At 38.8% G+C, this 27,886-nt stretch overlaps 1 protein-coding gene across 1 annotated transcript in view; it reads right to left on the bottom strand.

The window, feature by feature from the left end:
* The window catches only part of KIAA1328 (KIAA1328 ortholog), a 96,980-nt gene that overhangs the window by 32,923 nt on the left and 36,171 nt on the right, over nucleotides 1-27,886 (bottom strand). Inside the window, exon 6 of the mRNA XM_014452567.2 lies at nucleotides 11,801-11,928. Coding sequence (XP_014308053.1) covers nucleotides 11,801-11,928 — 128 coding nt within the window. The remainder of the gene's footprint in view (nucleotides 1-11,800; nucleotides 11,929-27,886) is intronic.

Raw genomic sequence — 27,886 nt, forward strand, 5'->3', positions numbered from 1 at the left:
ACCCTGGATTTTGGGAAGTATTCCCCACCATTCCCTAAATGATAAGGGGTATTTTACTGTCCTAAGTGGTTTCTGTAAAACAATATGGTTTATGCTCGACATGTGCTTTCCTTCTGGAAGTCTGGAAATTAATATATTCTAGATAGAAGGTAAAACATGACTAGCTTCCAATAAGAACCCTGGGCACTGAGTCCCTAATGAGCTTCCTTGGTAGAGAATACTTCACATATGTTGTCATCATTAGATGTTGGAGGAATTAAATGCATCTCATGTGATTCCACTTGGACAAGATTTTTATAAGACTGTATCTGGTTTCTTCCAGACTTCACCCCAAGTATCTTCTGCCCTTTGTTGATCGTTTTGTATATTTTCACTATAATAAATCTTAGCTGGGAGCATTACTATTTGTCATAACGTAGTAAACCAACAAACTTGGGGGTGGTCTTGGGAATCCTGATACACCCAGTTTGTGGGTTTAATTGATTAATATAGTCCCTTACTTTAAAAAAGTGAGGTGAAGGTGGCACACAGTTCCAGTTGGGAGTCCTTCTCTTTGAGACAGTATTCTGAGTGTTCAGGCAAAAGCTCTGAGAGAAGAGGCACTGAGCAAAACTCATTTATGTAACAGCATAAGGATAGAGAGAAAATGGTAGTCACTCAACCTGTCAAGCAGGCAGGCTTTCAGCAAACTCTTATTTCATGCCCAAAGCAGAGCAAAATGCTTAAGGCTATACACCTTTTGAAAGCTCTGATCACTGCAAAGGTATAAGCTAAACAGAGCAATAGACTTATGAATCAACAGAGCATTAAGCTGAAAACGTTAGTGTGTCTTGACTCAGTCTGGAAAAAGACTGAAGCTACCAACGTGGTTGGCTAACCAACCAGAATAGTATTACCTGCCAATGCCACTGAGAGGCCTAATGATGCAGTGAAAGATGAAGGAGCAGGGGACTGAGGCTTCAAGTTGCTCCTTTGTCCATCAGTGCTAAACAGTAATGTATTCAGGGAGACACACAGTACCTTTTATGTTTACACTTCCGTTAGCCTACACTCTTAACATGTTGCCTCTACAAGGAGTATATTTATAGCTGACTGAATATAAAGCATGATTATCAGTCTTAAAAAAGCTATTAAAGCAACCAGGATGATACCACATTCTTGGAATATTTACCAGAGTTTTCTTTTAATCGATGCTCCATTTAAAATGAAATAAATTTACTTAGCAAAACAGAAATCATTCACATGGCCTGGGAGATTAAGATCATATAACAACACAAGTCACACGCTGAGCTCGAAATCTTAAATTAATCTGACTGCTGCACTCTCAGAGATTTCCTCCTGCTCAGCATTCCTAAAATTTAGTACCATAAAAGTTAGAGCTGGAAAGAAACTTAGATAACATCTAGTCTATTCAAATGTGTGTCAAAAAAGACTTAATGTACTTCTCCTGTAGCATTTAGAGTATCTTGCATTTTTTTCTTAAATCATCCAACTACCGCATCCTTGTGTCCTCCTACCCTCCTCCTCCTTCTACACATCCATTGTGTCTCTTAAATCAGAAAAAGTCACTAACAGGAAAAACCCCCATCTACTTCAGTGAAACACCTTCAATAATATTTCATTTTGACATTGAAATTTTCATTTGATTTCATTCCTTAGTATTCAACAATAAAATTTTCTACCAATGGATAGGTGAAAACATGTGTAATATACCAGATTCTTTCTGAAAAGGACAGATCTCACCTAAACTAACAAGCCCAGCCATAACTAGTTCATCTCTTAAAACTGTCAGCTTGTTATGGGAACATATAAACTTCTCATAGCCAGGCTTCATCACCACCCAGAACTGCACTGTCCAATATGGAAGCCGCCAGCCATGGGAAACTACTAAAATTTAATTTGTTAAGATTAACTTAAAAACTCAGCCTCATTAGCCACATTTCAAGTGCTCAACAGCCACACTGCTGACATGCTACTATATGGCAGTGCATATGTAGAGCAGCTCCATCATCATAGTTCTACTGGACAGCTGAGCTCTCAGAGCTATTCCACTTATAGGTAGCTGGATTCACAAGAGATCTATGTCTTTCTCTGTTTTGCTTATTTTCTATGACATCCTAATCCAGCAGCTTTCTATCATGGCAAAGAGTAAGCATATATCCAAGACACATATAAAAATACAGTAATTACAGTAGCCACGTGGTAGGACTATAAAATTATTGGCCATTAATTCTAACTGAGGGGGACAAAAGCTTTAATTGGTTATTTTTAATTTGGAAAAGTTATTTAGAAACAAACAAGAAAAAGTACATTGACACTCATATACTCTTTAGACCCAGATTCACCTATTGTCTACATTATTTCCTCTCATTTCCACATTCAGCACTTGCACATATTCATACATATATTTTCTGAAGTATTTGAGAGTAACTTTACACACCTCATGACCTTTATCCCTAAATATTTCAGTGAGCATTTCTTATGAATAGGAATGTTCTCTTACATAATCAAAGTAATTAATTTCAAAAATTTTACCTAATCCATCATCCATATTCTGACTTTATCAACTGACCTAATAATATTCTTTATAGTATACTATGGCCTGGTGCATGAAATTCGTGCGGGGAGGGGGGGGGGAGCGGGGGGGGGCGGGGAGTCCCTCAGCCCAGCCTGCACCCTCTCTAATCTGGGACCGTGAGAGGGATGTCCGACTGCCCACCGGGATCGGGCCTAAACGGGCAGTCGGACATCCCTTTCACAATCCAGCACTGCAGCTCCCAACCGCTCACCTGCCTGCCTGCCTGATTGCCCCTAACCGCTTCTGCCTGCCAGCCTGATCACCCCCTAACCACTCCCCTACCCGCCCGATTGCCCCGAACTGCCCTCCCCTGCCAGCCTGGGTCCCTCCCAAACTGCCCTCCCTTTCAGGCCTGGTCCCTCCCAACTGCCCTCCCCTGTTGGCCATCTTGTGGTGGCCATCTTGTGTCCACACGGGGGTGGCCATCTTGTGTGTTGGAGTGATGGTCAATTTGCATATTACCTCTTTATTATATAGGATTCCTCCAAACGTTACATGATAGACAGTCTAGGATCAGACACTGCATTTAGGTGTCATATCTCTTTTTTTAAAAAATATATATATTTTATTGATTTTTACAGAGAGGAAGGGAGAGGAATAGAGAGTCAGAAACATCGATGAGAGAGAACATCGATCAGCTGCCTCCTGCACACCCCCCACTGGGGATGTGCCCACAACCAAGGTACATGCCCTTGACTGGAATCGAACCTGGGACCCTTCAGTCCACAGGCCAATGCTCTGTCCACTGAGCCAAACCAGGTAGGGCTAGGTGTCATATCTCTTAATTCCCTGTTAATCTAGAATATTTCCAGAGCCGTTGTCTTTTCTGATATTTCCATTTTTGAAGTAGGCAGCCCTCTCCCTCCTTTATTTACTAGGAGGTTTGTCATTCTGTGCTTGTCTGATGTTTCCTTACGATTTAGATTTAGGTTATGCATTCTCAGTTGGAATACTGAATAGGTGATGTGTTATCAAAAGTTTAACATCTGGAGACATACCTGTCTCTCATTGGAGATGTTAATTTTGATCTCCTGGAAACCTCCCCCCAACCCCACACACTGTATAATTACTGTTTCCTTTTACTCCCTCGCAATTACTAAGTAGTCTAAGGGGAGATGCTTAAAGGCCACACTGATATCCTGCTCATGTAACGTTGGGCCCCTTTCTTTCATAAGTCGGATGTCCATATGGGAATACTTCCACACCATCCAGCCTTCTGTGTCCAAGGCAACTATGTAACGTTGCCTTCCATCCTCACCTCCACCATCTAATTCAATCAGTGTTCAAAGCTTGATCCCATCTTTCCCATGGTTTCAAAAGAATGATTTTCCAACTTTAGCACTCCTCCCACGTTTTCCAGCTGGCCTTTCAGCATTCCACTATAAATAAATACGCCTTCCTCCCCCATCGATCCATCCATGTATGTATGTATGCATCTATTACTAATATTCATGAATTTCTATTACCTCCCCAATAGTGTATAACTCATTAAGTCACTACTGTTCTTAATTATTTAGTTTATTTAAGTATGTTCTTATTAAATAAGATTGTTCCTATATTGGTGACATTACTTAAATAGGAAACGATGACTGGGTTAACACAACCCCATATTGACTGGAAATATCAGGCTGATGCCTGATGATGAGAAAGTGAGGTAGGAGGACGGAGGAGGAGGGGACACAGAAGGCTGGATGGTGTGGAAGTATTCCCATATGGACATCAGACTTATGAAAGAAAGGGGCCCAGAATAAAATCGGCCACAGGCTTTCCAGCTATGTCTGTTAGCCACAAATGGAAATGTCCTATTTTCTGTTTAGAAAATTGGCTTCTATTTAAGGAAAAACATATGGTTAATTTTCTTCTGTGCAAGAAAATTCCTGAGAAATCATGATGCACAGCAAAATGGGGCTAAAATAAATGGAAAAGAAAGACAAAAGTGGCAGCATAAGTTAAACATGAATAGAATCAGGACTACAGTTCAATACAAAATATGGTTATAGCTGCTCTTGTAACTCAGCAGCTTCACAATGACTCGCTGTTGTCCTCATCAGAACTAGAAACTATGTAACGTTGCCTTGCATCCTCACCTCCACCATCTAATTCAATCAGTGTTCAAAGGTCCTAAGGAAATGTGATTTTTTAAAAATAGTTAATTTAGAGCTGCAGAAAAGGGCAGACTTGTCATTAAATAACTACCCATGAAAAGGAGAAATCGCATGAAGTCTAAAAGAATAAGAAGACAATTGCTTTTGTCTGTGAAAATTTAGAATTAAGTTTTCTGGCTGAGCATGTTCAAGATGACGATCACAAAAATTAATTTCAGTTTGAGTACGGTGTTCAGAGACAGAGAAAGTAGAATCTGAGTGACATCCTGCTGGTGGGAAAACAGAAAATGGCTCCCGCCAACAAGGAAAGCTCACTGAAACCCTGAGAGGGTTTCTGCGGTATATGCGCCACTCAGTAGAGACAGCTTTCACATAATCTTCGTTGTAAGGAGAGTTAGCTGGTGAGAAAAAGTAAAAAAGGAAAAAGGGGTGGGTGGGAGAAGGTTGAGCAAGGGGCAAACAAAGTGAAGAAAAATTGAATAAGAAAATAAAGGAACGTTAGAATAGAAAGGACCTTATACTTTCTTCTTCTCTTTCCCTCTGTGGTCTCATTTTCTGTATCTCAAAAAATGAATAATTAAATGACTTATCCAAGTGCACACTACTGAATTATCAGAAGAGTAAAATTAGAATCCCAATCTTGTTTCCAACCAAGCAGCTGAAGTGCAACTGAAAGACCACTGACCTGGAGATCCCAAGGTTTAGGTTTGAATCTTTACTGCCACTGGGCATGAGCAAAAGTTGTGAGATTTCATGAACACTTTGAAAGAAACTCTGGCAGTCTAAGAAAAGTGAGTTAACAGATTTCTGTGAGTAGACACTAGGGTAGCATTAACCGCTGTAAGTTTATGTTAAAAAGTCCCAAAGTAGAACTCTAAGATGTAAATGGTAAACCTACAAAAACCAGAGAGCATATAATTACCTCAAGTATTGCTTTTAGGTTTTGTTAGGTAGAACCAAAGCACCTTTTAGTCTAGGATTGAGTTTGCCCTTTTGATGCAATACCCTTCTAAGTACTGTACCTGATGCCAGACTGCTTGGTACAAACAGGATCTATTCCCAGCCTATGTAAGTTCCAAGAATTGTTCCCTCTTCTGGTAGTTCTTTCCCCCAGACTCATTATTCTCATACTTATGCTTGATCATTAACTAGTTTAAAATTAGTTTGAAGTACCCTCTTACTGCAGCTCTCCCCTCACTGGTTTTCTGCTCTGCAATCTCACCCCACCTTGGTCTCCTCAAGCTCCCAGCTCCATCTTCTCAGCTCATGTAGACCACCTGTCTCTACTTGGGCTCCTCTATCTGGGTAGCATCCTCAGGCAATTGCATGGCTCATGTAGTTTGTTGTCTGGAGGCAGAAGTCCTGGAAGATCTTTAAACCAGGAATGAAAACCAATTTTGTGCCAACTTGGATGGACTAACAGTGGCTATTGGGACTGTAATAAAGATTCTCAGGTCATCTCTGTGTGACAGGAAAATAGCAGCATGCACACCAGCTCTTAACTTACAACTCCAAATTGCACTAGACTACATCTTTAATTCTATGATTACTAAGCAGATATGGCAAATGACTCTCAACTAAAGAGAACTCAAAAATATTTTTTAAAACTGCAGGGATTGTAGCTCCAAGATTCTATGGCATAGAGCAGGGGTGGGCAAACTTTTTGACTCGAGGGCCACAATGGGTTCTTAAACTGGACCGGAGGGCCGGAACAAAAGCATGGATGGAGTCTTTGTGTGAACTAATATAAATTCAAAGTAAACATCATTACATAAAAGGGTACGGTCTTTTTTTTTTTAGTTTTATTCATTTCAAACGGGCCGGATCCGGCCCGCGGGCTGTAGTTTGCCCACGGCTGGCATAGAGTAGTGGCAGTGGAAGTGATGAGACAGATATTTAAGTAATTTTGGCACAATCACAGGTGAAGACCTTTATTTAAGGATTCTTCCAAATGCAGGTGAAAGGAAATAATGCAAGCTTCCCTAAATGAGTAGGAGGACAGACAGAATGATGGAAACAAAAGCCAGAGAGGAATTAGAAATTGAAAAGCATCTAGAGACTTGGTGGAAAATAAAGAGAAGCCAAAGAATGGAAGGGGGAAAGAGAAACAAGAGGAAATAATGAGCAGCAACAGAAAAGGAACCAGAGAGAAACAATACTAATAAAATGGAATATAATGGCCAGATGAGAACAGCAGAGATTCATTAATATCCACTGCTGCTGGCTAAAAAGTGATAATGGTTTTATCCATTTTATAGAAAATGGAGAAATCTCAAGAACATTCCAAATTTACCTTTGTACATTTACCAAAAAAAGAGAGAAGAGATAAGAAAAATAATAAGTTAGGCCTGAATACTAACATTTTAAAAATACAGCTACTCAGATGCTGCCTGTTTTATCATAATACTGGAGGCCCAGTGCGTGAAATCGCAAGAGACCAACCCACTGCGCCGGCGGGACCCAGACCCCTGCCACGCCACAAGACCCAACAATGCACCTCCTGGTGACCGGTCGTTTGGTTGTTATGCCATTACGGCATTACGGTCACTCTATTTTTATAATATAGATAAGGAGAAATGAGGAGAAACTAACATTTCTAAAACGGTGCAGCCTATCAAATACGACTGAAATAGAAATTATAAGATCACAGTTTGAGGTGACACTGTTTAAGCTCAGGTTCACAAAAAAGAAATACCATTCAATTATGATAAGAAAAGTCATATTCTAAAATGTACATTGGTCAAAACCATGGTTACTAGATTCTCCCATATCCAAGACTAAGGCTACACTGAACACTGTTTCTTAAGATAAGGAAATGGAGTAACAGACACACACCAGTGAAATATCTCAATCTACACAGAACAAGTGAAAAACCTTTGTAGAATGCACCATGAAAAACTTGTAATGATTTCCAAAATGAATTTAAAATGCATTTATCTTTGAGGCAAAGCAAGAAAGAGAATGGAGAAAAGCAAAGAACAATTCACCTTGTAAATGGACCAATTTCTTTTCAAGGAAATGGCAGAATTTGAAAAAGAAAATCATAAGACAGGGCATTCTTCTGTAGAACTATGGATTTAATAATACTATAAGCAAAACCTATAATATGCAATTTGAGCCAGATGGCAACCGATGCAAAGAAGAAACAGAACAAGTCCCTCAAAGTCAAATGAATGTCTCATGAAGAATGAACTGCTGCCATCTCCATCACAACATCTGGAGATGAGGTTTAAAAAACACACACAAAAACACACACACAACTTATTTTGAGAGCAAATTAAAATGTATGTTTACCTGACATTGTGGCTACTCACAGGAAAAACAAATAGTTTCCCACCATCTCTACTATATTGTGCTCTGGTACTCAAAAACCGTATGTCAGATAAAGAGCCAATGAGGGTTAGCCATAGAAACAAGGACATTTAAAGCAAACATTTTTTTTAGCTATCTTAAGTTTTTCTTTTTTTCAAAAAACAATGAGGCCAGACTTGCTAGCTGTATGACCTGGGCAAGCCACTCATTCTTTCTATCTGGGGTTCCTCTTCTATACAACAGGGATAATACCTCACAGGGTTACTGTGGGAACTAAATGATTTAATATGTGTTAAAAGCTTAGAATAGTACCTGGTGCACAGTATGCACCATATAAATATTTGTTACAAAAAAATTAAGATATATATATATATATTTATCTACTGATGGACATTTGGGCTGCTCCCAAATCATGGCTATTGTAAATAACACTGCAATAAACATAGGAGTGCATATATTCTTCCCGAATTAGTGTTCTGGTGGTGGTGTGTGTGTGTGTGTGTGTGTGTGTGTGTGTGTGAAGGGATTGAGCAAAAAAGAAAAGAGAAAAAAATCATGGACATGGACAATAGTGCAGTGATCGCTGGGGAAAGGGGGGGTGGGATGGGGGGAAGGGGGTTGAAGAGGGTATAGTCAGGATAAATGGTGGTGGGTGGAAACTAAAATAATAATAAATAAGTTAGTTATATAATTTTTATTAAAAAATATTTGAGTCGCCCTGACTGGTTTGGCTCAGTGGATAGAGCGTCGGCCTGCGGACTGAAGGGTCCCAGGTTTGATTCCAGTCGGGGGCATGTGCCTTGGTTGCGGGCACATCCCCAGTGTGCGATGTGTGGGAGGCACCCAATCGAGGTTTCTCTCTCATCGATGTTTCTGACTCTCTATTCCTCTCCCTTCCTCTCTGTAGGGGATCAATAAAAATATATTTGAAAAAAAAATATTTGAGTCAAACCCTATGTTAGGCTCTGAGTGTACAAAGACCAATACATCAGGATGAGAAGACAGGTGGATAAACAATCATCACAAAAGAACAAGAACGGTGCAGTGACAGAGATGAGCACAGTCCACTTGCGAGCGCACAGAGGACATTGAACTTAACTGCGTCCTCATTGAGGCTGAGTCTTCACAATGACGCCCTTCCTAACCGAATCAGACTTGGCCATATCTACCCAATTCCCACAGGAGAAGGTGCCTACCTTTGTCAGCGAAGAGAAGCTGGTCACAAAGAACAAGTCAGGTAGCATAGGAAACAGGTGACAATCTCCTCTTAGTATTCAAAACGAAACGTGGTTTCCCTCTCTAGGTTCAAATGGCAGAGCCTACAAGTAGCCTTTCACTCTCAATTTCATTTTCATTGCAAACAAGACATAACCTAAAATTTGGCCACCAGGTACTTCTTGAAAATATGGTTTTAAAATTTCCTCAGCATTAAGTCAAAATGAAAATTCAAGTATCTTTTTTTGAAGGCATACTATTGTCTCCATATACTTGACCAACATTTTCATTCTAGTATTTGTGATTTTTTAAAAAAATTATTTTTAGTTTTGCCCCTCAAAGTTAAGGTTAAGAAGGGCAGTGTTAACTCTGGTTGGTCTCTAGTGAAACCTCCAAGATTCACTATGTTAGATTCACTAATCCCTGAGAAAGTTTTCTTTTCCCCAGTTTCAGAAATAGAAAAAGGCCTCTTTATCTAGATTCTAGATGCCTTGAGAGCCTCTAGTGCTGATTTCTTGACTGTCTATCCTTAAGGTCATAAGACTCTATGCTGGCCACTGAAAGGTCCCTTCACCTCCCCTCACATACCCTTGGCAATGGGCTGCCCTTTATTTCTGTGTCCTGTAACACACCTATGTCATGTAAAGGAAGGAAGGGAAAACGCCAAAACAAAAGTAAAACATCTGATCTTCATGCTACAATTTTCTCTGTCCCACCGGGAGCAATAGGCAAGGACCACCTTAAAAACCGCCTGCTGTTTTCAAAGTGGCAGGAAAAATCCAGATAAACAAAATCAAGACTGACTGTTCCTCTTCATTTTACAGCCTAGGTTTTCAGAAAACAGAACAAAAGAAAGTATTTCAAATTAGAATACAAATAAACCATTCATACTTTGGCCATTTTTTTATAGATGTTGTGACTTCAAAAGAAAAGCAGATTTTTCTAACCAATGGACACAGACACGGGTGGGGGGGGAGGTGAGGGCATGAGGGGGGGCAATGGGGCGATAAGGACACATATGTAATACCTTAATCAATAAAGAAAAAAAAATTTTAAAAATCTAAGTTTTACCACATTCCAGCAAAATTCTTTCTTTTCTTTTCTTTTTTTAAGTTTTCCATATGTCCAAACTTTAGGTTAAAAACTGGAGTTTTCTTGGCCAAAACTCTTAACCCACATGAGGCAGCTCAGCTGCCTCTACATTGAACAGCAATGGTGTTCTTCAGAAGGGCTGCACAAAGCCATTCGGACAGGATTCTAATTCAGAGGGGAGGATAATTCCTGAGCACAATTTCCGTGCTTTAACACAGTAGGAATGACTTTGACTGTACTACACATTTTTTTATATATATATTTTTTATTGATTTCAGAGAGAGTAAGGGAGAGGGAGAGATAGAAACATCAGTGATCGGCTGCATCCTGCACGCCCCCCACTGGGGATCGAGCCTGCAACCTGGGCATGCGCCTAGACCGGGAATTGAACCAGTGACCTCTTGGTTCATAGGCCAATGCTCAACCACTGAGCCACGCCAGCCGGGCTGTACTATACATTTTTTTTCTAAAATGTTTTAATATACAAGACTTATCTTCATCCATTTGAAAATTTAAATTCATATGGATAAGAAAATGAAATAAATTCCTGGAGAGCGAGAAGTCAGTCTGTAAAGCTTGTTTCACATCACAACTGGCAAAGTTCTGAAACTTCATTTAATATACCATTTGACGAAATGTATGTAAATGTTTATCTACAAACACTCTCATATATTTATGTGACTAATACATATACACACAAACATAAAATCATGCAAAATATTTTAATTTTATCCAGTTAAAGCTTTTGTAAGTTACCAAGTCACTTTTATGATTCTATAAATTTAAGCATGAGTTAGGAAAGACTTATTAGTGTTTTCCTTATGGACAATGAGTAACAAACAGGCACAAACAGGCCACCTGATCTTCATTAAGCAACAGAACAGTAGCCTGCTTTACCACTCCTGCTGTGCTTTCACACAACCAGGAGCGTCCCACTGACCCACAGCTGCTTCCCGACACTTGGGCCCCAGGAACAGGAGAGGAAAGGGAAAGAGGGAAGTAGAAGACACCAGCTCACCCGACCAGTGTGGCTCAGTGGTTGAGCATCGACCTATAAACCATGAGGTCACGGTTTGAGTCCTAGTCAGGGCACATGCCTGAGTTGTGGACTCCATCCCTAGTGAGGGCCGTGCAGGAGGCAGCCTATCGATGATTCTCTCACTTGATGTTCCTATCTCTCTTTCCCTTTCCCTTCCTATCTGAAATTAATAAAAATATATTAAAGATTAAAAAAAAGACACTGGCTCAATCACATACTGCACTTCCATGTTTTAGGACAACATTCCAGGGTGGGGCAAAAGTAGGTTTACAGTTGTGAGTACCTGAAACAAAGTTTGTATATTATTATTTATTAACTGTTGTATTTTTCATACAAACAACTGTAAACCTACTTTTGGCTCACCCTATATATACTGTGAGACAAAGTAAAGGGCAAATGACTCTTCTGATGTCATGCTGATCCAATAAAGACAAGAAAGGTAAGAATAAAGACGCTTACCTGTTGTTCCTGCTTTCTGGCAGCATCAAGCACTGAGAGAGACACGGTGAGCTTCTCTTGCTGTTCTGATAGATATTTTTGATAGAGGCTTAGAAGATCTTGGCATTCTCTATACTGCAGCTGAAGAGGTGAGATTGCAAATTAAGGGGAAAAAGACCTAGTAAATGGATTCAAAGTGCATCCATGAGTGCTGCTCTGCAGATCCCAATAAGCAGAATAGAGACAGAAATGCACCCATATTAGGTGAGAGTGCAGGTAAGTGCAGTCTTCAGATGAACACAGTAAAAGTATTCCACCCCCACCAATGAAATAATATTCACGAAGAGTAGCAATGAGTATCTCATTTAAGAGACATTTCTCTCTAAACATTTAAATTTGAATAAATAAAAACAAATGCAAACACATGCAAAAGAATGAGGTTGGACTTCAACCTCACATCATATACAAACTAACTGAAAAGGGATCAGTGACCTCAATGCAAGAGCTAAAACTATAAAACTCATAAAAGTAAATCTTTGTTTCTTGGATTAGGTAAGGACCACTTAAAAAACAGCAACTAAAGAATAATTCAGCAAATTGGACTTCAAAATTTAAAAGTTTGTGCTTCAAAGGAAGAAATTAAAAAGACAATCTCAATGAGGGAAATTATTTGCAAATCATATATATAAGGGACTGATATCCAGAACATAAGAGGACCTTACATGACTCAACAATAAACACTATTAACCTAAATAAGAATGGGCGAAGGACTTGAATAGACATTGCCCCAGAGAAAATATACAAATGGCCAAACAGCATAAGAAAGGATACTTAGCATCACTAGCCATTAGGGAAATGCAAATCAAAACCACAACAAGATACCACTTTGTATCTACCAGGATGACTATAACAAAAAAGACTGACAATAATAAACACTGACAAGAATATGGAAATATGAGAACCCTTCTCCATAGCTGATGGGAACATAAAATGGTGCTGCTGCTTTGGAAAATAATTTAGCAGTGTCTCAAAAAGTTGATAGAGTTACCATGTGAGCCAAGAGAATTGAAAATATGTGCCCATGTAAAACTTTGTACATACATATTCAAAGCAGCATTATTCATAACTAGAAACCCGATGCACAAAATTTGTGCAAGGGGCTCGGCCCTCGCACCCCCGGCTGCCGCCTTGGTCCTTGCAGCCCCGCCCACTGGTCATTCCGGAAGGTTGTTCTGCCATCCAGTTTCATTAGCATATTAGCTCTTTATTATATAGGATAGTAAAAAAGTGAAAACACCTAAATGTCCACCAAGTGATAAATGAATAAATAAAATGCGGTATATCTACTAGTATGCAATGGAATATTATTCAGCCATAAAAAGAAACAAAGTATTGCTACATGCTACTAAATAAATGAACCTTGAATACATTACACTAAAGAAGCCAGACACAAAATACTATATATTATATGATTTCATTTATATGAAACTGTTGCTCTTCTTTTTGTTTGTTTTGAATACCTCTTCCAATAAGCTAGGACAGTGGTCAGTAAACTGCGGCTCGTGAGCCACATGCGGCTCTTTGGCCCCTTGAGTGTGGCTCTTCCACAAAATACCACGTGCGGGCGCGCATGTACAGTGCGATTGAAACTTCGTGGCCCATGCGCAGAAGTCGGTATTTTGTGGAAGAGCCACACTCAAGGGGCCAAAGAGACACATGTGGCTCGCGAGCCGCAGTTTGCTGACCACAGAGCTAGGGGAAAGAACAGTACTCAGTTCTAAGGATACCAGGTCACAATAACAGTTACATACATCCATGGCCACTTTCTGTTCCCTTCTCCAACTTTGTTAAGTACCTAGTATATGAGAAAAACTGCAGGGAAGAAAAAGAAATGTCCAGGACAGGCAAATCCATACAGACAGAAAGTGCATTAGTGACTGTGAAGGTCTGGGAGGGGTGTGGGGGGTCAGGAAGCAACTGCTAACGGTTACAAGTTTTATGGGGGAGGTAATAAACATACTCTGGGAGTAGATGCTGTCTTTAGGAATACATCAAAACCATTGAGTCATATACATTATAAGGGTGAATTTTATTATACATGAATTATATCTCAATAAAGCTGTTAGCAAAAACAAACCCACAGAAAACAAATACAGGGTAGAAGTGATCGTATTAGTCTGGTAAAAATAACTACTGCCTAACTTACATGCACCGGGACACTAGTATTAAACATAAAGAAATATAATTAGATTTTTGTCTTGTTTGCTTGGTTTTTTTTTTAAATATAATTTATTGATTTTTTACAGAGAGGAAGGGAGAGGGATAGAGAGTTAGAAACATCGATGAGAGAGAAACATCGATCAGCTGCCTCCTGCACATCTCCCACTGGGGATGTGCCCGCAACCAAGGTACATGCCCTTGACCGGAATCGAACCTGGGACCTTTCAGTCCTCAGGCTGACGCTCTATCCACTGAGCCAAACCGGTTTTGGCGGTTTGCTTGGTTTTTGAATACTGTTAATTAAGTCAGTGTTTCAATAATAAAACCATCATGAGGACATTTTCTGTCCATATACCTTCTTACATTTTTTACAGTCTAGTACTGTGGTCGGCAAACTGCGGCTCACGAGCCACATGCAGCTCTTTGGCCCCTTGAGTGTGGCTCTTCCTAAGCCTTAGGAGTACCCTAATTAAGTTAATAACAATGTACCTACCTATATAGTTTAAGTTTAAAAAAATTTAGCTCTCAAAAGAAATTTCAATCATTGTACTGTTGATATTTGGCTCTGTTGACTAATGAGTTTGCCGACCACTGGTCTAGTATGAAGAACATAGCAACCTAACCTGGGGTACCTTTTCCAACAGCTCCTCAAACTTGTGAAGTGCTCAGGATGAAGATGATAAACATAAAAGGTCACCTAACTGTGTAGATCAGGTGTCTGGGAGACAGACAGTTCTATCCAAGAGTCTGTTCCTTACTTCTCATTGTGGAAATTTCCTCCCAAGGCCCATATTTCTTTCAGATCATTTCTGAATCTCACCCTTACACTTAATTATGTATGCTGTTGGTATAAAAATTACTGTCCAATGAGATTATTCTGTATAAATACTTTTACAACAGGTCATCATGATTAAAGTGGGAATAGTATTTCTTAAATGTCACAAATGGTGATTGGTTTCAGTATTCCGTAACATTTTCATAACCTAATCACCACTTCTGGGCAGATTCCTGTTCTAATAACCTTGTCAATCATGACTGCATAAATAACCACTTGCTTCGTTATTCTCATTATTAATCTTTAGCAAAAAAGGAACCAGAGATGGCTTGTAGAAGAGGAACTGGTTCATAATGAAAGGAGAGGTTACTAAGCTCAAAGAATACAGTAATTAGAAGTGCTTGTTGAATACGCTGCATCTTAAAAACAACAGTAACAACAACAGACTGAACGGTGATCTAAATAAGCTTAATATTTTTTCAAAGTCAACCTATATCCAGCTATGAGGGCAGGTAATGAAACACATACTTAAAATAACATCTGATGAGAGTAGTGGCAAGAACATTATGTAGTGCTATGCTAGCACTTCCTAAGAGGACTTAAATGACCAAGGAACCACAGAAAACCTCTTGTAGAAAAAACTTCAAATTAAGAGAAGAGGACCAATGTAACAACATAAAGGGCAGGCAGAGAAAAAGGAATCAATGAAAAGATGTGGTCATCTGTGTCGAATGCTACAGAGGCCACACCAGTTAAAGACTGAAAGTAGAGGAAGCTACTTGAGGAAGCTACAAGTGTGACATTTCTTAGGTGTTCACCATTTCCCCCAATGTTTTGATAGACAAAAGTTATGTTATTTTCATATCAAAGAAAGAAGCTCCTGGACAGAAAATGATGTTTTATTTAGGGTCACCTTGAGATACAAACAGCTGACTATGAGGCTGCAACTTGAAGCTGTCGATTAGTCACCGACTCCCAGGGAAACATAGAAGTTCAAGATTTTCACTGGGGCAGGTACTCCTTTCACTCTGAACACCCACATACCATATAATATAATATATAAAGACAGCATCTAATATGTATGCTGCTTATATTTGCCTGCCCTCAATGTGACAAAATTCCTACTTATCCTTTCAAACTTGTTTTTATTTCATCTCCTTCTCCAAGCTTTCACTGACCTCCCAGGTAGAGTTAAGCACCTTTCTTTTAGTGAATGGTGGAGAGCTAAAATTATTCAGTTATATTATCATTACCTGAAGTGGCTTGTATGTTTTCGGAAATCACAGTATATTAATCTTGGTATCTTTCTAGAACACAGAAGACATGCCACAAATGTTAGAGGAATGAATAAAGGAATCAAGGCAAAGGAGTGCCTATTGAATTTCATGTTAGCTTTGAGTTTAGAATTGAAACAAACCAGAGACAGACCATGTGGTCTTTAAACTAGCCAAGAGGAAGGCTAAAAATACTGACTCATTAAAAATTTTAAATTGTTCCAATCTCACAAGATTTTCCCATCTGAAGCAAGTATGCTTTCCGACCATGCCACATTTTCCTCACAGGCATGTCCTTTTCTCTCCTTTCAAAAACCCTGCATGTTCTTTGACATGAACACTAAGGTCCAAATAATATACGTAGTCTGGTACTCAATGAAAATATATGCAACTGAAAATTGTTTGTTGGTAAAATAAAAACTGATGCCAGATGAACTGATTAGCGGAGATAGACAAAAGTGTATGTACACTCTTTTATTAAGTTGTGATCTCTGCTGGAGTACAAACCACTGATACAAGTCTGAAATTCCCCGTTAATTAAAAGAGAAATTTATGGCAAATTCCTTGCAAAGCCACTGAGTTTTTCAATTTCCTGATGATAGTTATCACTGGGAAGGAGAAGAAATCTCTAAAACAAACAGGGGAAAACTCAATGCTCTGGATACTTACAAAGGGAAAGAAAGAGTCAAGTGCCTCACACCCAGTTTCTTCTGGACTCTACTCAGTCTGCTTAAACAGCAATAAACATGTGAGCCATAAAGAGATGTCTAGTTAGAGTAATTAACTTGCTTTTTTAGTTTTCTAAGCATTATATTCGCCATCTTGTTTCCTGGAGAGTTACAGACAAGGTAGAATAGAAACATACTTGGAACTGAGACAATTTATTTATTTTTATTTTTTAAAATATATTTTTATTGATTTTAGAGAGGATGGAAAAGGGAGACACAGAAACATCAATGATGAAGGAGAATCATTAATCGGCTGCCTCCTGCAAGCCCCCTACTGGGGATCGAGCCTGTAACCTGGGCATGTGCCCTTGACTAGAACCAAACCTGGAACCCTTCAGTCCGCAGGCCGACACTCCATCTACTGAGCCAAACAGGCTAGGGTGGAACTGAGACCATTTAGACTGTCTTTTGCTCAGATCATTAGACCCTGAGGTTTTTCAGGAAAACAACTACACAATAAAGACCCAAGGTTAATTTTTCCAACTTTAAAGGAAAGGACCCTAATTTAAAAGTTCATATGCAGATAGCCTAAAAAGCAGGCTATCTATGTGCCACACTGATCAGACTTTTTATTTTTTTACAGTTTTCTTTTCACATAATACTCTGCATATACATTTTAAAGCATTCCTGGTAGACATTAAAGACAAGGTTACAAAAACATTTCTATTGAAAACCATGCATTTTCTCTTGCTTCTAACCTGCTTAAAAATTTATCTTTTGTTTAAAGGTTCCATATTTCAGCTAGATCTGAAGAAGTGTTTTCTCCATTTGGAAGCTGCTTTAAATCAATTCAGCCTTTTTTAAAAGTTGAAGGCACTAGCCTAGAATTGTAGGGGGGGCTGGGGGGGAAAGGCTGTTATCACACTCCTACCCCAACCAGAAGTTACTTTATAAGGTGAACTGCAGTAACAAAGATTAAACTCTTGAAAATTTCCAATTTCAGAACAGGTAAATGCCTGACAATACAGACCACCGAAAGCAGTCTGCACACTAAGATTTCTAGACTCTGACGGGAAACTGTGTGTACAATGCTTTGTAAAGCAGAGCTAAACACGCCAGGCTGGGCCTACTAGCTCCAGCCATGGGGAACAGGCTGAAGCGTCTTAAGAAGAAGCCATCTCATTCTGCTCCCTATCTTCAAGCGGAAGAGCTTTGTTCTTTTCATTAAATTAAAACCCTCCACAAACTGTCAATATCAATATATATGATACCTCCCTCTCTTCAGACTCCTACATTTGTCTATTTGAACTATTTATGCTGCTATGTAAGACCATTCATTTCTGAGTGGAAATGTAAACTGAATTTAAGAGGTCCCTTAATCTTCTCTTTGCCAAACGAAGTAATCCAGTGGCATTATGCTTTCCTCATATAGTTCATCTTACAGCTCTTAGAACTTTTGTCCTTGTCACTCCTCTCTTCTTCAGATTCCTCATTAGAGTTCTCTTATGAGAGTCAGATACCACCATCACCTATTGCACAATTAATGCTGATCACCAGGAATAGGTACTTGAATTAAAGTATCTGAGGATGACTCAGTATAACCTCTACGTAGGGGTGGGCACTTCTAAGTGCTTTAATGATATTTTCATATTTGATCTCATCAAAATAATAAAAAACACAAAGTACTATTATTAGCTCTTTTACAAGTGAATCTGCAGCACAGAATGGTTAACCAGTTAATGGTTAACCTTGGGATGCTTTGCCAGTGAGCTGAGATTTGGAATAAAGTCCTAGAGTCACTAGAGAACAATGCTTCCCAAACAGTAATGTACACGGGAATCAGCTGTGAATCTTGTCAAAGGATACTGGTACCGTAGATCCAAGGTGGGGCCTAAAATTCCACATTTCCAACAAGCTTCTGAGTGATGTTGACTGCTGGTCCGGGACCACATCATCACCCAGTACACAGCATCTCTAAGTGCCCTCCCTCCTGCGTGTCAGCAGGAGGAGGCCGTCCTCCCCCTTTATGGTCAGTGCAATACATTACTGGACTCCTTTCTTTCCTCCCTTTAATCTATCCTTAGAATACAGTGTTGTTTTTTCTCTTTGGCCTCCCTTTTTTGTTCTGGAAAGAAGCATATAGAAAATAAAATATGAGATGCAAAATAACCCATTTTCTCCTTTGGAAGGAAGCAGTAGTCTAGATTTCCAGAGCAGTATAACATTTCTATTGTGGCTGACTACTGCACTAATAACAATTAGCAAATATTACCTGTAGGGCTTGAGAATTTAAATTGGGGGAAGAGTCCACAGAAAAAAATAAACAACCACATTTTTCTCTTCTACTTTCAAATAGATATCCATCCTCTACATTGCCCAAGCCCACTTTTAAGCCCAAGTTTACAATATAGCTTCTGAATCCAGTTTAACATTGCTGACCATTAGCTATGGCCTTAGGGAATAGCATTCTCACCACACTTGCATGTACTTTTTAATGTGATTTGAAAATCTGACCCAATATAATAATTCTCAGTAAAAATTAACAATTGCTATAACATAATATTTGTAACTAGAGTGAAAAAGGAGAGTTCTTATAGAACGGAATCACATCTAACATTTTAAGGTTAAATTAGAAAAAGTAGTAGGAATATCTCATTTCTTGCCTCTTTAAAAATGACTGAGGCTACTGCTCACAAATGTAAATTACTGCTCAGAGAAAAATTAAGTAACTCCTATGTGCAGGTTTATTATCTAAACTCAGCAAATGCTACGAAGACCGAAGGTAATAAAGCATTTTATGAAGAACTTCACTTCACTGGTTCCTAATATAATTGAGCTTATGTGGACTGTTTAGCGGAGTGATATTTTAAGAACTGGTAAAGAACCAGATTATTTGCTTGACCCTCCACTCAAGAAATATTATAGAGAAATACCCAAAACACTCAAGGAGAAAAGTTTGACAGTGTCATTAAAGTCAAGAGTTAGGTTTTTGCCTTACTATTTTAACATTATTGACTGCCAAATAAGTTAATCCACATTGTATAAACCATATAGTGGTTTATACAATGTGGTTTATACAATCCACATTGACTGCCATATTCACTGATTTGTGTACCAGTGGGGTCCCTCGGCCTGGCCTGTGGGGATCCGGCTGAAATTGGCTCTCCAACATCCCCTGAGGGGTCCTGGATTGCGAGAGGGCACAGGCCAGGCTGAGGGACCCCACCGGTGCACAATCGGGGCCGCGGAGGGACAGGCCAGGCCGAGGGGCCCCACCGGTGCACAATCGGGGCCGAGGAGGGACCGCAGGAGGGCTCCAGGGTGTGTCTGGCCCATCTTGCCCAGTCCTGATCAGCCGCACCTCAGCAGCAAGCTAACCTACTGGTTGGGAGCGTCTGCCCTCTGATGGTCAGTGCACGTCATAGTGACTGGTTGAATGGTCAAACGAATGGTCAGACATTTAGCATATTAGGCTTTTATTATATAGGATGCTTAACAAAGGAGAATTGGATCTACTGTACAAATCAAAAGTAATGACCAGAATAAAGCCAATGATTTTTACTTTACTTTTCTGTTTTAAGCAATTCCACTATGAGATAGAAAATTTCTCTATTTAGTGTCTGTCTAGTGGTGGTTATTCTTGAAAAATCAGTCTAAGCTAAATCAGTTCACCCTTTTCTGCATTAGGAGTAAGAAAAATATCCTCTTTTGGACTAAGATAATATATAAATATAATTGAATGTGTTCAGAAAATTGAGTCAATGTTAGCAGCCAGAAAAGAATTAAAAAAATGTTTTTATTGATTTTTTTTTTAAGAGAAGAAAGGAGAGGGAGAGATAGAAACATTGATGAGAGAAACACTGATTGGCTGCCTCCTGCATGCCCTGTACTGGGGAACAAGCCTGAAACCCGGGCATGTGCCCTGATCTGGAATTGAACCACACTGGCCAGGCCAGAAAAAAAATTTTAAGAAAAAAATTAAGTAAGTACAGTAGGATTTCTGGTTCCAGACAAATGGAGCCCTGGACATCATATATAAAACAAACATAAGACGACTCAGAAAGAAGGAGAGAAGGTGATAGAGTGGCCAAAGGCTTCGGAACCTGGGGAACAACACAATGGTGAGTTGCCTAGTTTTGTTTTGCCTCATACACCCTGGACTGGGTGTTCGAGAAGTCAACAGCCCAGAAATGCCAATGGACATGGAAAGAAAAACCCAGGAGCAGCCTGCTCTCACTAGCCAAAAGAAAAGGAAAGCAAAGGGCACCTCGCCTAGCAAAACAGAAGATGTTTAAACAGGAACTGTCTTACTCTAGCCAAACCCGTACAGTACACTGCAACTCCATCCCCGCCCCCCTCCATCCGCAAGGACTAAGACTTCTTGGTGTTCCTCTACCCCAGTCCCCTTTCTGCTGAGGTGGAATCAGAGTAGACTGAGTGAGGAGCCAGTGCTTTGATCCCTATCTGATGATAGGGAGTAGTCACTCCCTTTACCACATCCTTCATGATTATCAGTAGAGGCCTCCCAGGGAGGCTGACCCTCCATCCCATCCAGCTCTAATTAGGTGTCGCCCCACTGGGGTAGTGCCAGAGGAGGCTAAGTGGAAAGCCAAGAATTTCACAACCTACCAGCAGGAATAGCAGAGGCCATCTGGGACGCCCCTGTGCTTCTCAGCCAGGGTGGTATCAGGAGAGGTCTAGTAGGGAGTGGAATTCCTCCCCCCACCCAGCAGTAATGAGGTACCCCCTCCACGGGTGTCAAAGGAGGCTGAGTGGGGATCATGAAATTCCTTCCTCACCTAAAGTAATGAAGTGGACTCCCCTTCCCCGCCACTGCTATGTCAGAAAAGGTCTGTTAAAAGAGATGATTTAAATAAGACTATAACTTACCACCCAAAACACTGAGGATACAACTAAAAATAACTTGCCACACCAAGAGACAGAATAATCTATTTCCATTTGAATAAGAAAAGACAATCGACAGATGCCAATACTGAAATGACACAGATGCTGGACTTATCTGGCAAGGATTTTTAAAGTAGCCATCATGAAATGCTTCAATGAGCAATAATAAAAAAGCTTAAAACAAATGAAAAGTCTCATAAAGAAATACAAAATATAAAGCTCAAATGAAAATTTTAGAATTGAAAAGTACAATAACCAGAATAAAAAAAAAACAAACTTACTGAATGGGGCTCAAAAAAAGAATGGAGAGGACATAGGAAAGAATTAGTGAATTTGAAGATAGAACAATACACATTATCCAATTTGACAATGAAGAGAAAATAGACTGAAAAAGAACAGGAACAGAGCCTCAGGGACCTGTGTGAATATAACCAAAGATCCAGCATTGGACCATTGGAGTCCCAGAAAAAGAGCAGAAAGAGGGTAGCTTTTGGCTTCTCCCATAAGCCTTCAACGAAGCACATCCTAAGAAAAGCCCTCACCTATACTTTCTTCTTAAGTTGCCAACATCTCTCTCTCCTCCCCACTGTTACCAAAACTCTAAAAGATTCATCTACACTCATTGTCTCTACTTCCTAATTTCCAATTTAAGTTTTGGCCCAGTACAATATGTTTCCGTTTTCTTGACAAATATCACCTAATCTATTAATTGCTAAATATAACCACCTGATTTGGGGTTTTTATCCTCCTTGCCACTTTCTCCCTCTTCAAATGATCTCTCCTCCTGAGTTACTGGCCCATTCTACTTTTACCTTACAGATTACTCCTTTTAAAATCTCTTTCACTGACTTTCCCTTTCTTTACCCACCATTAATGCAGATATTCCCTAAGATAATGCCCTAGGACCTAGTCCATTTTCACTACCTCTTTCCACAACATTCTATTCTACGATAGCTTCAAATTTAATGTATGCTGATGACTCCCAAATATCTATTCCTTATCTATACAAGAAAAGCAGTGTGACTCGAGGTTCTCTAGCAGTCCTGCATTCCAAACATGACTATTATCCGTAGAGTACATGCACATATTTGGCACTATATGGTTTATACAATGTAGGTGAGACGATTGGTAAGCCTCCAATTTCTCAAATAATTTTCAGTATTTTCAAGTCATGGATTTTTACATTAAAATAACAAAAGTTAATGCTCCAAAAAAGTTTTAACACCCTACTACTCTTTAGAGCATCATCAAAATGTTATTTAATGGTGTCACTTTATTGCAAAGAAAGTGCTAATACATACCATTTTCCTTTGAAGGAAACATGAAATTTATTTTACTGGAAAATAATATTGCACGTTTAATTCCTGACTAGATTACCCTTTGAAGTGAATTCAAAATGACATATGGTATAATACAAATGAATTAAGTTAGGGTTACCTACATACAATAAAAAAGAAATCACATTGAATAAAGTTAAGGGCTATGTTATTCATCAAAATAAAATTTCTTCTTTTTCTCTAACTGGCATCAATAAGATTACAGCAATATTCAGTTTTCTGACACCTAAATGAACTGTTTTCTAGTTCTATCTATACTATTTGTGCAATAACTGTTTAAAAATGACTTAAAAGCAATGAAAAAAATACCACATAGTTCACCACATTGGTAAAATCATTTATATGACCTATTTATACTAACAGAATAAAGATTACAAGTACTACATTACTTTACTATACTTGACATTTTCAATGATCAACCAGGTTATGTATATCTTCCCACCAGTTTGGGTAATGGCTCTGAAATATATAGACCATGTAGAAATGACAGACTGTGTTTTGAGATATGCAGATCACCATATGGCATCAACAGGTATTAATGCTGAGCACGAGTCAAGAAAATATCTAAGAAAAGTTTAATAATGAAAGTAGTTTTGTGCTTAAATAAATATGGCAAACAAAACTTTTAGTCCCTTTACTCAAAGGAAATCTTTTCTAATAGATACGTATTTAAAGTTGGATCATGGTCACCTTCATACAAGTGGTAGGTACCAATTATCTGACACTCCCTTTGAACATAGAAGTATCAAACAAACAAGGCAGGCACTCTTCACATCTTTTCCTGGAACACTGTTAGCTCCTTCAATTTAAAAAAAAGTTGTATATAAAGATGCCAATAGGCCATGATAATGAAGTACCCAGCGAGCAATCTGTACAAATCCTGATAGGGCTCAGGGAAATAAATTTGCTTTGGCATTATTTCTAAGGATGCCCCATGGAATAAAATTTGGGATGTTCTGTCTCTAGAAAATGGTAGAGGATTTTTAACTTTATGTAAGTGTCAATCCAATTGCCAGTGAAATCTCCCTTTTAATAAGAGCAGGGCCACAATAATGTAGCTGAAAACATGCACTCCCAGAATACAGACATAATCCCTCAGCTATCTGCTCTAATTCTTATCATACACAAGAGATTGATTAAAAATGAAATGCAAGCTCCACTGGGTGGCACAAGACTAAGCCACAGGAAGGGTTACTTTCTCCTATTACTAAAATGTATTCTGCCTTTTATTTTCTCATTTAAAAATATATTTAGATTACAAAATTAAAACAAATAAAAGTAACACTGCATAATTTAACTGTCATTTTCTACCAAATTGCTTATAACTGTAACCATAAAATGATAATAATCTACCATATGTGCAGCTGCAAAACTAAGAAAAGCACTGGTCAGTGCTGCTGCGAAATGTGAACCTACTACTCCCCCTGGTGCCTGTGCAACTGAATTGCAATAAAATAAAAAGTTCATTTCTTCAAGAAAGTGTGAAATTTCATACACAGTACTGTCAGTTCTGCTACAATACTTGCTTTGAAAACACAAATTTGTGTCAGTACATTTTGTGTAATAAATAATTTGAGCAAAACGTTGAGTATCACCCATGAGAAACCCTAGGTGCTGGCAGAAAACGGCACTCAGCTGACCCAAGCCCAGTAAGAACACACAAGACACATATCCACAGGCCTCATACCCCAAACATCTACCAGCTATGGTAGTTCACCTGTGTCTAATGTTAAAATAGTCCATCCAATCACAGTTACCTGTCTATCACTTTACAATAAGTCACAAACTGAGACCCTTTTAATATCTACTTCCACAAGCATACTTAAGGTATTTTCAAGATCAAGTGCCATATTTATTGTAGTATTTATACATTTCTTTTTTTTTATATCCTCACCCAAGGACATGCTCTTACTACTTTTAAAGAGAGAAAGGAAGGAAGAGAGAGATAGAGAGAGACAAACATCAATGTGAGAGTGACATATCGATCGGTTGCCTCCTGCACACGCCCTCACCAGGGATCTGCATGTGCCACAACCTGGGATCCAACCAGCAACCTGGGTATAGAAGCCCTGACTGGTAATCCCACCTGCAAACTTTCCGTGTCTGGGATGACACTCCAACCAACTGAGCCACACTGGCCAGGGCAATATTAATACATTTCTTAATATTTCTTAATTATTTAATGTGTAAAACTGTGCTGTCATTTTTACCAGGTTACTTTAAAAAAAATTTCACTATTGAAGTTTTTGAGTGTTGGCCCCTACACCCATTTTTCCAATAAGCCCTGTGGGTTTTTGTTTTTTGGCATCATCTTGCATGTGGTGATTTTTAGGAACGCACGATATTATAGCAGAACTAATTGTATAACAACTAGTAAAATTTAAATGCCTCTACTATATTAGTGTATAGGATAAGAGTAATTACAAATAATTATCTAAATTTTGTAACTTTAAAAAAGGTACTTTATCTATTTCCATGAAAGTACTGACTTTTTTATCTATCTCCTTTTAGGAAGGCTCTCTCTTCAGTTATAGATGTTTATAATATTTTAGGAGGGGAAAAAACAAACACATAGCCATTATTCCCATTCAAGCTATTCATCATACCAAATAGTTTGTGCTGCTCTAACTGACAATCAAGTCTTTCCAGAAATCTGAGGTGAGAAAAGGTCAGAATAACCAAAAAAACAGACAGGATGATTCCTGTTTTGAGTTAACATGTCATTCAAAACTTGAATTGGTCAAAAAGTTGCAAAAGAAAAATAAGCAATCCATTAAAGAGAGAGACTAGGTTCGAGGGAACACAGACAGCCCCAAGAGCTGCTCTCGCAGATGATAAATGCAGTTTCTCACAGGCCTCCGTTTTCTGAAAAATACCAACATTACATTCAGAAAAAAGGAAATTTGGAATAAAACCTTTAGGGATTCATAATCCTTCACTTAGTTAACACTCTTGATCACACTGAACACCTCACTGTCACATGCCTCCCTTACCAAAGTGCACTTCAATATTAGCAGTTTGTCTACACTGGGCTTACCCTTCCCACACTATCAACCTGCTTTAAACAGAGAAAAACTCACTAGAGTGTGGTCCATGGACAGCAGCCTTGGTATCACCTGGGAGCTTGTAGGAAATGCAAAATCCTGGGCCCTCTCTAGTATGGGTCAGAGCCTGCACTTTCTCGAGCTGCCCAGGTGACTGATGTACACATTCAAGCCTGAGGAGCCCTGCTCCAAACAATGACGAAGTTCCACGCTCCATTTCTGTTCGTCTTGCACTTTTATAGAGTTAAGAAGAGCAGCTTTCCTGCCACCATAGTCATGGCTCTTTACCAGTAAATTAACAGGAATGCTCATTTTTTTAAAATTTGCTATTTTGCTAGGCTTTTGAACCTTGTTAGAATACTATTTGTTTGGATCACAATAAATAAGAATGAATAAAATGGGATAAAATTGATTAAATATGACTAAATATTAATTCTTAAATAGGCAGAGTTTCATGTATAAGTATATATAAAATATAAAACACATGGGTTTTCATATGTACATGCAAATAGCAGACATTTGTGCAATAAAAACCCAAGCAACTCATGCTTATGTCATATGCCTAGGACACATTTCATTAATTAAATAAAATAATTTTTTAAACCTCACAGAATTCATGTTTTCTTCCCAAATTGGATATAAAAGCACCAGTTTGTCTTAATTACAACGAATTAAAATATACAGAAGAAAAGGTTTAATAATGGTACCCTTATTATATTTGGGGTGATAGGGTATTTATCAGAGTTCTACTGAAAACCAATACATAGCTCGTTAATGCTTGCATATTACCATATAATTTTAAATGCCTAGAATCCAGGAATTTTCTAGTAAAATGACCCCTGTTCTCTCAAACTCTAGCCTGTGAACTCCTAATACGTACACAAACAGTACATACTCGACACAAACTAGCCTGGCCTCTCTCTCTCTCTCGTGCTTTTAAAAAACATTGAAATATATTTGACCTAGTACAATGAGTAAACAATGAGTAAATTTAACCTGCACAGCATGCTAATTTGATACATTTATATAGTGTAGTATGATTGCCAATGTAGTGGTCACATAATTATCACTTTTTGTGTGTGTGTATGTGTGTGGTGGGAATATTTAAGATCTAGTCTCTTAGCAAGTTTGATGTTTATAATACTGTTGTCTATATTCTCCATACTGTGCATTAGATCTCTAGGCTTTATCTACTAGTTTACATTTCTCTCTCCTTGTTCTGTTTCTTACAAGTCTACAGTATGTATGCTGCAGAGTCTTTAGAAAGGATGAGGCCCCCAGCCCCATAAATATAGACAATATATAAAAACAACAACAAAAACAATGAAACAAAGACTAATATCAAACCAAACCAACCCCAAAATCCTCACTTGCCACTATGAGGAAGTCAGCAAACACTCCTGCCCTACCTGTATCCAGGCCCAGGAACAGTGGGGAAAAACTGTCAGTACTCCAGAATCCATATTGAGCACAGGTGGCAGAAGCCCACCACTAGAGGAATTTAAACTCTGTGCACTGAAGAAACTACAGTTACAGCAAAACCCGAGTCCCGTTCAACCATTGACTAGAATAACTCACACTGCACACTACCTGCATGCCTGGTAAAAGAAAGAGGTGCCCATTTCTGAGCGCAAGTACTATTTACTTAGGGCTCTACTGTTCTTTAACATACAATGTCAGGTATTAAATAAAAATAAAAAATTCTTTTCATGGACTTATCATCAAACTGGATACAGCACAGGAAACAATCAAATAACTTGAAAATAAGGCAGCAGAAATGATCCAAAATGAAACTCAAAGATGATAAAAAGAACAGAGCATCCCAGATCTTAGATACCATGTCAAACATGTGTTACTACAATCCAGAAAGAGACAGGAGAGAGA

This window comes from Myotis lucifugus, unplaced genomic scaffold (assembly GCF_000147115.1).
Source record: "Myotis lucifugus unplaced genomic scaffold, Myoluc2.0 scaffold_16, whole genome shotgun sequence".
Taxonomy (NCBI): Eukaryota; Metazoa; Chordata; class Mammalia; order Chiroptera; family Vespertilionidae; genus Myotis; species Myotis lucifugus.